General features: G+C 36.6%; 1 protein-coding gene across 5 annotated transcripts in view; it reads left to right on the top strand.

The window, feature by feature from the left end:
• SYT14 (synaptotagmin 14) overlaps positions 1–12,673 on the top strand; it is a 74,586-nt gene that overhangs the window by 16,066 nt on the left and 45,847 nt on the right. For 4 of the 5 annotated variants that reach the window (XM_082217536.1, XM_082217538.1, XM_082217535.1 and 1 more), the window contains 2 exons: positions 3,787–3,951; positions 6,827–7,045. In XM_082217536.1, the coding sequence (XP_082073662.1) occupies positions 3,787–3,951; positions 6,827–7,045 (384 nt within the window). Of the gene's footprint in view, positions 1–3,786; positions 3,952–4,834; positions 5,659–6,826; positions 7,046–12,673 lie in introns of all 5 variants that reach the window. The other variant, XM_082217534.1, reaches the window with a different exon arrangement.

The raw sequence follows: 12,673 nt of genomic DNA on the forward strand, positions 1-12,673 counted from the left end.
ATAAAGGTAAAGGTAAAGGTACCCCTGCCCGTACGGGCCAGTCGTGTCCGACTCTGGAGTTGCGTGCTCATCTCATCTTGTGCCATAGTTTCAGTGATATCTGTGCTACCCCTTTAACACTGGGGCTGGTCTCTGGGATAACATTATTGCAGATAATGATTCTGTCTCTGTCTTAAATGGTCACTGGCCTATTAAGCCAAGAAAGCAAATAAAGAAGTACACATATTGCCAATAGTGACTTTGTTTTTTTGTTGCGGCATGTATCCAGTGGGTAAATGGAGAAAAGGTTGGTTAAATACCCTTTGATTAATGAGGATCTTTAGAAGCAGCTGAAATAAGAACTTTTTAGTACTCCTTTTTATACAGTGGTACCTCGGGTTACATACGCTTCAGGTTACATGCACTTCAGGTTACAGACTCCGCTAAGCCAGAAATAGTACCTCGGGTTAAGAACTTTGCTTCAGGATGAGAACAGAAATCGTTCTCCGGTGGCGCGGAGGCCCCATTAGCTAAAGTGGTGCTTCAGGTTAGGAACAGTTTCAGGTTAAGAACCTCCAGAACGAATTATGTTCTTAACCCAAGGTACCACTGTATGCCTATTTTAAACTTTTAAAATTCTATACTATTGTGAAAGAAATGAAGTTATTTAGTTATAATGAATTTATTATTATATAAATTAAATACCAATATTGTATTTGATACCTTAACACTGTAAAAACAGCATAACTTTTAGTACTAAGTAGCATTCAACTAAATAATTCCACAAGCGGAATGAGTTCCATTTGTGCAAAGGGACTTAACTCCTCCTTACATCCCATGCCATTCCCAAATCTGCTCTCGAGTGCTGGGGTAACCCCCAAAACAGATTTAGGGAATACACAGGTGAGAAGAGAGAGGGTGAACATTCCCTTGTGCAAGGAGAATCCTTGCTTTCATGGAACACTCCCCTTAGTGCTACTTTGAATACAACCCGTTGAATTGTGTTTTTAAAAATAAGTGTATGTTCATTGACCATCATGGGGTTTCAGATCAAGTACCAGTTTGGCTTGTACACAAGGCAGATACTATTGCATTGACCACATTAATAATTAAACTGTCTTGACATGCAGTAAGATAAATATATAGTTTCATACACTATTGGAGCAATTGAACAGTCAACACTTTATGTAAGTAAAAAAAGAAGTTTATAATTTTTTTTAAAGCAATTACCCTTCCTTAAAATTAAAGGTATTTGTTTTGGTTTAATGCTTGTGATACTGCTACTCTTCAAAAATACTTTCCCAGTATGTTTGAAATTACTTTTGGAAAGAGATAAAAACAAATTTAAATATACAACATATGTTGATTTTTGTGACAAAGAAAACAAAAGTCCTAATATAATGACATTTAATTTATGGTAAGCTGCCAAATACTAATTTTGTTAGCGTAATTTATAACCTTTGAATTCATTGCTAGTATTTACAGTACATTACAATATTAATTTCAGTGAATTTCTTTCACCTGTTATTGAAATATAATAATGTTCCTTGAATTACTTTAGTTCATTAGATAGAATTTACATTCTTTTTGTCATTGTGCATCTGCTATGTTGAATAAAACTGTTCAGCCTCATAAAAACAGTTCTAAGATAGTCTTTACAAAATCTGTTGTATTTTGAAAGTTGTAATACTTTTCAAGAAGCAATTAATATTATTGTGGGTCATTAATTAGGATATAACATTAGCAATATTTTTAATGGAGTGCATCCTCTGCATAATTGTGTTAAATTCCTTATATTTAATTTTATGAGAGTTACTATTACTATCTGTCCGTAAAATAATTGTGCTTAATAGTTAATTTAAGAGAATTAAATGCTTAATGTTAAATAGTGGAATGCAAACAGCATAGTATACTGTACTGTACATAATCCCTCATGGGGTTATAGAAATGCTGGTTACAGGTTTAAGAAAACTATCAGAATAGTCATGTCTTTCACATGTGATAAAATCAGGCTGCTTATAGTCCTAAAGATGGGTTCATGTATGCAAATTGATACAAGATAGATAATTCCAAATACTTGCATTTGGTGTTAAGGTAGATGAATAATTAATTAGTCTAGCTGAAGCTAAGGTATCATTCTTTCGTAAGGTATTAATTGCTGTATTCTCTTAACCTCAGAAAATGACCTTAGATCTATAATTGATATTATCATATTAAACACTAAATTTAACATTAAGCTAATAAGCAAACCAGCTATGCTCTGTGGCTGAAAAAAGTGTTATCCTATTGGGACAGTGCCCTTGCAGAAGAACTATACAGGCAGGAGTAACTTCTGCAATAAAATGGGGCTAGTTTTGTTTTAATTGATTATTTCTGTGCTGTGGCATTATAGTCCGTCAAAGTAAATAGGGGCAAATGAAACACTGCATGCTTGAAGGCATTGTCCACAACTTGATAAAAAGTCTATTGAAACAGCAAGTATTTTTCATAAATTTGATGCAGCATTTAAAGCAAGGCATTGTTAACAATTTAGAGATGAAAACAGGGCTGCATGCCAGTGGCAGGCATAGCTAAAGTGAATGTAGAAGTACTCAAGTTGGTGTGGCCACCCCAGATTCACAGTCTCTTGCAGTCACAGACTTGCAGACATACAAAAATGCATGCAAATCCCTCTATAGTGGTTGCTCTGTACTACAAGCACTAATCCGTAATGAAACTTCATACAATAAAATTAGAATTGTATGTCTAGACCCTTGGAAGACTAAACGTTAGAACTTCAGAGGGTTTTGGATCGCCACTAGTCAATCTGGAGGCAAGCAAAGAGAACAGGAAGCTGGAGTGAGAAAGCAGTGGCTTCAAAACCAGGTCCAGGTTACTGACAGGTGTGGGATCCAATCAACACATTAAACATGCACTAGCTGTCAATTTGTTACCTGACCAAGTCAAAGATTTTACTATATATCTGTAGTGGACATTAGAAAGCATGTGTTGAATTCATTCCCAGTAACAAGTTCCACATAGATATCCATGTGTGGTAACTGTTTATTTGCAGCAAAAAAAAAAAAAAATCCTGGTTATAATCCAAAAGGATGTGATTTTAAACTTTGATTTAAACATTATGTTCATTAATGGGTCACATTGCTTTTATGAAATACAAAAGTAAACACAATTCATAAAAGTAGACATAAAATTGCTGTCGTATTCAGCCAAAGCCATGTAGATTTCACAATTGGCAGGATGGGGATATATACACACATTGGTCTTGACAGTAGATCTGTGATTGATTACTTGATTGAAAGTAGGCTGAAAAATTATATTGTAATGAAAATGATGGCAATTAATATTTATTTATTAAGGGTTTTTATTTTATTCTTTTAACTCTACAAGGCAAATATATAAACAATATGATAATATAATAAATGTTAGTAAATAACTTAAAGAGCAAATAAATGAAACAAGGTAAAAGAGTTAAATAAAACATTCAAAGCACCAGCAGTTGAATTCTATTCTATGAACTCTGTTGAGCCTAAAATAAAACCATGTTGGCCTGATGCCTAAAAACTAACAAAAAAGAAGCAAAGCAACTTCCCTGGGTATGGAGTTCTACAGACTTGTTACCACCACTGAAAAGGCAGTGTGCCCATGTAACCACTTGAATGAAGGGGAATATGAAACTAGGCCTCTTGTTTCATCTTCTCCCTATTATGTACTTGCATGGAAGTTTGGGTCTGGGTGTGATTTACTAACAATCTAGTTTAATGAAATGTGTTGGCTTTCCATTCTGGTCATTGTTTGTGTTTTTTCTAGTATCTCCTGAGGCAGTTGGATTTCTGTCAGCAGTTGGACTGTTTATTATCCTGTTGTTGATTCTTTTTCTATATATTAACAAGAAGATGTGTTTTGAGAATGTTGGAGGTTTCCCAGACCTCAATTCACGATACAATGCCAGAAAAAATTCACAGGACAAACTTTGTAAGTATCAAATTCTATGGTCTATGGCTTTGAAAGACTGCAAACCCCTGGTGTAATATCATATGAATAATGTTATGTAGGCATAAAAGTTTGACTTGAATAAAATAAATATCTGATATAGTCCAAAATACTTTTACTAATCCATCTGTAGTGCTTAGTCAGAATTTAATGGCTTTGGGGTCTGTTGAATGTTTTGTAAGGGGTTGACATTTTAGATAGTGGAAAGAAACAAATGGTTTTATATTTCCCAAATATGCTTAATAAGAATAATTAGATCACAGCTTTTATATACCAGGAAACCATATTTTCTCAATTATGAGGGACAAAATCTTAGATATTTCTGAAGTGGTAGGACAAACCTCTTTTATTTGCAGTGTATCATTCATTAAAAGTTAGAGGGAAAACACACAATAATCATATTTGAACTGAATTATATTCCATGACCGCAGTTCAACATAGAATTTAGACTGCATAAACTTGTTGATTTTACTGGGGTTGTATGCTTATATTTGTACAGAATTTGTACAGACTGTTGGCCATGGGTACAGAATTATTGTGGTCTGGGTGAATACAATGTTAAGAATGTAGTCCAGTGTTAAGAATTATGTTTTATGGTTTCTTAATAACCGATACAATGTGGGGTATATGCTAGTGTTTTGAAACAATGTAGTATATCTGTCTTTATAATATATTATTTAAATACGTTTAAACTTTTTCTTTGCAGGTGTAGAGTAAATTCAACAATTTACATATAATATTTAAAATGTCTGGTTATGTTATACAATACAACATACAACACAACATAAAAAACAGAATAGATTTTTATCAATTGATTTTGGCTTTGTGTAGTAGAAAACACTTGCTCCTATTTATTGCTTTTAAGGTAACAGAATTCAGAGAATGACTAATCTGCAGAGTCCACAATTTAAAGGATAGGGTTTAGGATACTTGAAAAAAATACAATAGCAGTGCATTTGAGGAATAACATATTTTCAAAGCAATAATGTACTAACAATCAAAACATGGCATTTTTCAAAAATTTTCAACAAAATCTGAGCCTTCCTTCTATGTCTTCTCTGGTTGACACACTCAGTAATGCTGTAGATGATCTAACCAGTGCTGTTGGAGATGTCAGCTATACAGTAGCTGACTCAGTTACAGAACAGGTAACAAGTATGATCAACAGCCTTCGGACAGATGATACTGCTACCGCCCAAGAAGATAAATCTATAGTAGATAAAGAGGAAAATAAAGAGAAAGAAGACTTGAAAAATGTTACCTTTCCAAAAGATACTAGGCAGAACTGCAAGACATATAGAACAGATGAGTCCCTTAATAAAGAACTAAATCAAGAATTGCATGCTGAGGTAGAACAAAATGAGGGCCCGTTGCATAAAAAAGCAAAACAAAAATCACCAGGACTTGACTTCAAAAACACCAGAGAAGTGCACAGTTTTGATTCCAGGAATTCAGAAAAAAATGAAGAGCAAACTCCAAAATTGCAGAAGTTAAAGTCTAAAAAAGCTCATGGGGTTCATGATGTAAAAGAAAAGAAATGCAAACCATTTTCGGATGGCCACAGACAGTCTGTAACAAAGCAGGAAGAAAATGCACCATCTATTCTTTCAAAAGAAAGTAAAAAGGAAAAGGCTAAGCAATCAGAATGTTTTTCAAAAGAAGTGAGTAGTAAGAAGACACCAGAAAAAGGTGAGGTGTCTTATATCATACTTTATCCATGTGGCCTTTCCTGGATCTTTTACTACATACTTCTTTTCCCAACTGCTTTTTTAGATTTCATTCATAATGATCTTTAAAACAGTCTCCTTAGTAGAAACTCTTTGTGATATGTATATTATTTTCTCTGAAATTTGCTTTATCTAATTTTATTCATACTCCTTGAAAACTGGTTACATATTTTCTTTCCTGATTAATGCTACTAACTTTTGAATAGTGATTAATCAACTTTTTTAAAAAAAATATCTTTCTGTTCCCTTAAATTTTGCTACATTTTTCAACGGTTTGCACTGGATAACAAGAATATTTTGTACATGATTCTTGAATTCTATATTTATATGTGTTTATTTGCCTGGTGCTTCAGGACATAGTGTGCAGATGTTGTTTTATTATAAGAAATAATATCTGGGAACCTAACATATTATAAGCTACATATAGCTTTTCATGAGGGGTAATACTAAAAGTGAGAAAACTAACATACAAATCATGAAGTAGTAATGCAACAAGTCTAATATATATATATCTAAAATAAATAAATATAATTGAAAATATATTTTCTCTAAAATCAGTCAATGCATAAATTATAAAATAGGCTATTTCACATCTCTAATAATGGAAGGAAAACAAACATTTAAAGCCATTGCTAGCGAAACCATGAAGGTATCCCAAACTTTGCAGTTATACACAAAAACAAATGCTGACATAAATGTATCTATCTAACAAGAAGGATAAACCCCCTATATCAAGTTACAAAAGAGCTTTCTGAATCCACTAAGGGTGATAGGGCAAAGAGGGAAGACAAAACAAAATGAAATGCATGGGGGGGGGGACTTCCCCATGGGCAGCAGTAAAAAGCATGTATTTAGGAAACAACCTTGGTTCATCCCTTTAAAAGCCTGATTATTTCAGGCTAAAATAAATATTTCCAGGAATAACAGAAACAAAAAATAATTATGTTAGGGATAATACATTTATTGTGAAGTTTGAGCTCTTGCCTAAACTGGGTTAAAATGTGAACTATATTACCTTCTGTTTAGGAAAAAAAATGTATTAACAATTAAATGTTTACCCATTATAATTTTAGCACTCTCCTTTATGGTGCCATCTGTTATCATTCCCCCCTCCTTTTTTTCCAAAATAGACAACTCATACATAAATAAAGATCAGCATGGTTCATCATCTGAAAGTGAAGATGAGGCACTGGGTAAATATCACGAAGCCTTATCCAGAACACAAAGTTCAAGGCCACCAGCAGGCGATAACAGACAACAGAAAAACTATATTTGGGAAACCAGACAAAAATATAGCCCTCTGTCTGCAGAGTATGATGGGTACAGTAGTGAAGCCTCAATAGATGAAGGTATGACATTATTTACAATGGTTTTTACTTCATCTTATTTCACATTCATCAAAAAACACCATAGGATAAAGATACAGCGGTTGCAAGATATTATCTGTAAAGGTGCCAGTAAAATCTAAAACCCTGATTGAAATAGTTAGGGATTTAGGGGGAAAGACTGGATTTCTTTTATTGATCTTTTACCTTCTGAGTGCTTAGAGCTTTCCAAGCATTTCACCTATATTCATATGGGAAACGTTTAACAAAAAGCGTAGCAGTTTACAATTTATTGTTATGTATGGAAAAGTTTGTAAACATTTCCTGATAATAAACTGCCTTTGGTATATGGTGGTTTTAGGGTGACTAGATGAAAAAGACAGGGCTCTGTGCCTTTAATAGCTATGTAAAAGAGGGGTTTTCAGCATGTGTTACTTGTCATACAAGCAACACCATTCCAAATTTACCTCCTCTATGCAGGTCTTAAAGGTGCGCTCCTCTTTTTCATCTGGTCACCCTGGTTTGCACTGACTCTGTTTATAAATGAGATTGTTAAGAAATCACTGTTGTTGTGAGCTAAAGGTACATGTTCTAGCCCTATTATATTCTTACTGGGATACCAGATAAGACATCCTCTGAGACTTCTATACCAGCTGGATGATAGAAAACTCACGTTTGAGAACTCTGGTGATGATCTGGTTCAGTTGTGTAACCATAGCTGAATTTATTTAGAGTTTTACATATATGTGTCAGTTTATTTAAGGACCTGTTCTGAGACAGAAAAAAAGTTAGTTGGGTAAATTAGGAAGAAACACATAATACTGATGACCTGTTGGCACATAATGTATGTAAATCACCTTGGAAGATGATTCATAAATGTATTCATCATCATTACCATACTTTAATGTCCAAGGGAGTGCCCAAAGTGTCTAAGGTACCATACTATGTGTGGCGCTTATCTTTTCTGCCTTAGATGACTTCTAATAAGGTAGTGGAATTCTGGTGTGTGCTCAGAGTTTGGGTCAGGGAATCATCATCAAGTGATTCATCATCAACAACAGACATATAATTTTGGATTGGGGACTAGTTAAAAGGGAGATAGAATCTGTCTCTGAGATAATAAAAGTAGGGCATAACTTTATTTGAATAGTTTGTTGTTTTGTCTTTCATCTGAAAGTCTCAGCTTCTCAACCAATTATGTTGTACATCCACTGTTGGATGAAATATATATTTGACTGCCAGTTGCTGAGAATCACTAGTAGGAATAGTGTGATTGTCCTCAGGTGTTTCTTGCAGGCTTCCCATAGGCATCTGGTTGGCCACTGTGAGAACAGGATGGATCACATGGGTCACTGGCTCATCCAAAAGGCTTTTTCTTATATTAATTAATATTTCCTGCTGCATTAGGGCATATTGTGTCAACTACTAATTAATGAACTGTTTTCATAAGTTATTTTTTTTGGTAAATCCAAATTTCCCTAACAAAGCGTCTTACCAACTTTGGCCTTTCCAAAAACTAGAAAATGTTTGGGTGATGTTAACGAAATGCTTTTTCTTTCCACCTTTGAGATAGTTCCTTCTGCTTTTTCTTAAGTAACTTAAGTGTTTTGCGACCCTTTGGGGCAGGCCTTACTTCTTCCCTTTCTAAAGTGGCAAATAAGTTTAGGCTCATTTTTCATCATAGTATAATAGTGGCAAGTCTTTAGTCAGCTTGAAAGGAGTCTTTGGGAAACGATCAGCATCCTAGTCTTACGTTCTTATAGGTAACAATACAGTCCATGTCCTCAGGCTTCCAGTCTAAAAGATACAATAAAAAATAAAAAAATAGATTGATGTAGAAGAGGGGGGAAAGCAAACCCAGGCACTATTGGTTAATTACAAAGAGTTCAAGGAAAAGAGGGATCCAAAGTTGCTGCCAATGGAGTGACTTGCTTCTTTCTGCTGTCACCTGATGTGATGGCTTCTGCCCATTGACAGTTGATTGGGGGAGGAGCCTGGTTATTTCTCTACAGACTGATGGTGACACTGCTTCCCTCATCTCCCTTTGATGTAGCCTCACTTTTAGGTAGATCATTGTCTTATGTTCAGTCAAGTTCCTAGCATGCTTTAATGATCTTATGACTATCATTGATCCTATTAGAATTTTAGCAGATTTTGACATGATGAAGTGTTGGTGCTATGGCTGGAATCCTTATGATTTTTCTTAAGACACTGAAATAGGACATTGCTGAGTTGATCTGCTCGTTCCTGGAAGAGCAAGGATGAATGCCTGCTCATTACCTCTCTGGCTTCATGTGAAGTTCTCTAACGTTTCATAGTATTTCCTCTTTCCCTCACACTTGCCTATTCACTATATAGAGTCAGGGTTAGCAAACTTTTTCAGCAGGGGGCTGGTCCACTGTCCCTCAGATCTTGTGGGGGCCGGACTATACTTTGGGGAGGGAAAATGAATGAATTCTTATGCCCCACAAATAACCCAGAGATGCGTTTCAAATAAAAGCACACATTCTACTTATGTCAAAACACCAGGCAGGCCCCACAAATATCCCAGAGATGCATTTTAAATAAAAGGACACATTCTACTCATGTAAAAACACACTGATTCCCGAACTGTCCACAGGTCGGATTTAGAAGGCGATTGGGCCGGATCCGGCCCCTGGGCCTTAGTTTGCTTACCCATGATATAGAGGCTGTATTGAAATATATGGCAATTTGTAGTTAGAAGTAATTGATATGCAAATGACTATCACCTATCCTTCTCATCCGTGTAAGATTCTAGGCTTACCGGATGCTTGACTATTGCAAAAACTGGACGTGAACCATGCAAACTGGTGTATTTACGATCAGCAGGCTTTGTGTCTAGTAAATGTGAGTGGGAGGGATTTGTAGTTCTTTCTAGATCTGATGGTATATTTGCACATTAGATTGTGTAAGGCATAGTGCAGGAATACTGGTGAGTGACCAGGAAATTCTCTAAAATAATAATCAAAGTGTTGGCTCATGGGGACAATACAACCTGCCATGCCCTTCTTCTGACAATCCACCACTCTGATCTTTCTTCTGTAGTATCAAATGTACTGAATGAAAACATTTCTGATTCAACTCTATGTAGCTATTCTATCCCTCTAAGTCATACTCCAAGTAGACACTGAAACCAATGGACTGATTTCATAATGACTAACGTGTCATTCATTTCAGTAGGTTTACTCCAAGTATTAGTTAGTCAGGTAGAGTAAATTAAGATTTACATTTGTGTTACTGGAAGCAACACAGCACTAGGCTTGTAAATAGCCAGTCACTTTCTCAATAGGAGTGAGTCAGAATTGCCATAGGTCTTCATCCGATAGGGTGCAGCCTAATGGGTTGCAGCCTGATTCAAAGTAGGTCGCAACAGGAGTACTACCACCATACAAATATATGGTAAAAGATTAAGAAAATATTAAGAAATGGGTCCTTAAATGCATGTTTGGGTTACAAGTCGATCCTTAGTCTGAAAGGTTTGAAGACACCTGCTCTAGGTGACCTAGTAGGACAACTTTTGCTAATAGAAATGGAGCTGGCTCTCTAGGACAGGGAAGGGGAACCTGTGGCCTCCAGATATTTTGTGTACTCCAACTCCCACCAGTCCCAGCCAGCATAGCCAAATGACAGGGGTGATGGGACTTGCAACATAGCATAACATCTGGAGGGCCAGGAGTTTCTCATCCCTGTTATCTTCCCCACTCTTTATGGTTCTAGCAACATACCTCTTGATTGTTGTTGTTTAGTTGTGTCCGACTCTTCCACTGCCTCCCACATCTTGGTCAAACGCATGTTCGTAGCTTCGAGAACACTGTGCAACCATCTTGTCCTCTGTTGTCCCCTTCTCCTTGTGCTCTCCATCTTTCCCAACGTCATGGTCTTTTCCAGGGAGTCTTCGCTTCTCATGAGGTGGCCAAAGTATTGGAGCCTCAGCTTCACGATCTGTCCTTCCAGTGAGCACTCAGGGCTGATCTCCTTAAGAATGGCTAGGTTTGATCTTCTTGCAGTACATGGGACTCTCAAGAGTCTCCTCCAGCACCATAATTCAAAAACATTGATTCTTCGGCGATCAGCCTTCTTTATGGTCCAGCTCTCACATCCATACATCACTACTGGGAAAACCATAGCTTTTACTATGCGGACCTTTGTTGGCAAAGTGATGTCTCTGCTTTTTAACATGCTGTCTAGGTTTGTCATTGCTTTTCTCCCAAGAAGCAGGCGTCTTTTAATTTCATGGCTGCTGTCACCATCTGCAGTGATCATGGAGCCCGAGAAAGTAAAATCTCTCACTGCCTCCATTTCTTCGCCTTCTATTTGCCAGGAGGTGATGGGACCAGTGGCCATGGTCTTCGTTTTTTTGATGTTGAGCTTCAGACCATATTTTGCTCTCTCCTCTTTCACCCTCATTAAAAGGTTCATTAATTCCTCCTCACTTTCTGCCATCAAGGTTGTGTCATCTGCATATCTGAGGTTGTTGATATTTCTTCCGGCAATCTTAATTCCGGCTTGGGGTTCATCCAACCCGGCCTTTCACACGATGAATTCTGCATATAAGTTAAATAAACAAGGAGACAATATATAGCCTTGTCGTACTCCTTTCCCAATTTTGAACCAATCAGTTGTTCCATATCCAGTTCTAATTGTAGCTTCTTGTCCCACATACAGATTTCTCAGGAGAAAGATGAGGTGATGAGGCAGTCCCATTTCTTTAAGAACTTGCCATAGTTTGCTGTGGTCGACACAGTCAAAGGCTTTTGCATAATCAATGAAATAGAAGTAGATGTTTTTCTGGAACTCACACTAAAAATTGGCTCACACTATCAGTCTATTGCTTGTGCAATGTAATTTCAGAAATCTGAACTCACATGTGATCTCAGCATTTCAGTCAAAACAAAAAAGGAGTCATGATCTTACATGACTTTGCAGCTTAATGTTAACAGTGCTGAAGTACATGGACCATTTAAACACAAGTTGTCTGTCAGGGTATTGTTATACTGACTCTTATACAGTGGTGCCCCGCAAGACGAATGCCTCGTGAGACGGAAAACCTGCTAGACAAAAGGGTTTTCCGTTTTTGAGCTGCTTCGCAAGACGATTTTCCCTATGGGCTTGCTTTGCAAGACGAAAACGTCTTGCGAGTATTCCGATTTTTTTCGCTCCCCCCCTTTTCTAAGCCGCTAAGCCGCTAATAGCCTTTTAGCCGCTAATCCGCTAAGCCTTTAATAGCCTCTAAGCCTTTAATAGCCGCTAAGCCTTCAATAGCGCTAATCCGCTATGCCGCTAATAGGGTTGCTTTGCAAGACGAAAAAACCGCTAGACGAAGAGACTCGTGGAATGGATTAATTTCGTCTTGCGAGGCACCACTGTACTAGAAGCATTGGTACATATTCTCCAAAATGTATGAACATATTTAGGCTATTTCTAAATTATTTCCGTTTAAGAAACTTTTGAAATATTACTACAATATCACAAATAAATTTACTTTGAATGCAGGAAAACATAATGAATGACGTTCACAGTTGCATCAGATTTGTGATGGAGAAAACTCTGCGCAGCATAGGACTATAGTGGCTGAGAAAACAGGAACCAGCAGGCCATAAAGGAGGCTAACAAGCACTACCAGCCTGTATA

The sequence above is a fragment of the Podarcis vaucheri genome (assembly GCF_965113315.1).
Source record: "Podarcis vaucheri genome assembly, chromosome: 3".
NCBI lineage: Eukaryota > Metazoa > Chordata > Lepidosauria > Squamata > Lacertidae > Podarcis > Podarcis vaucheri.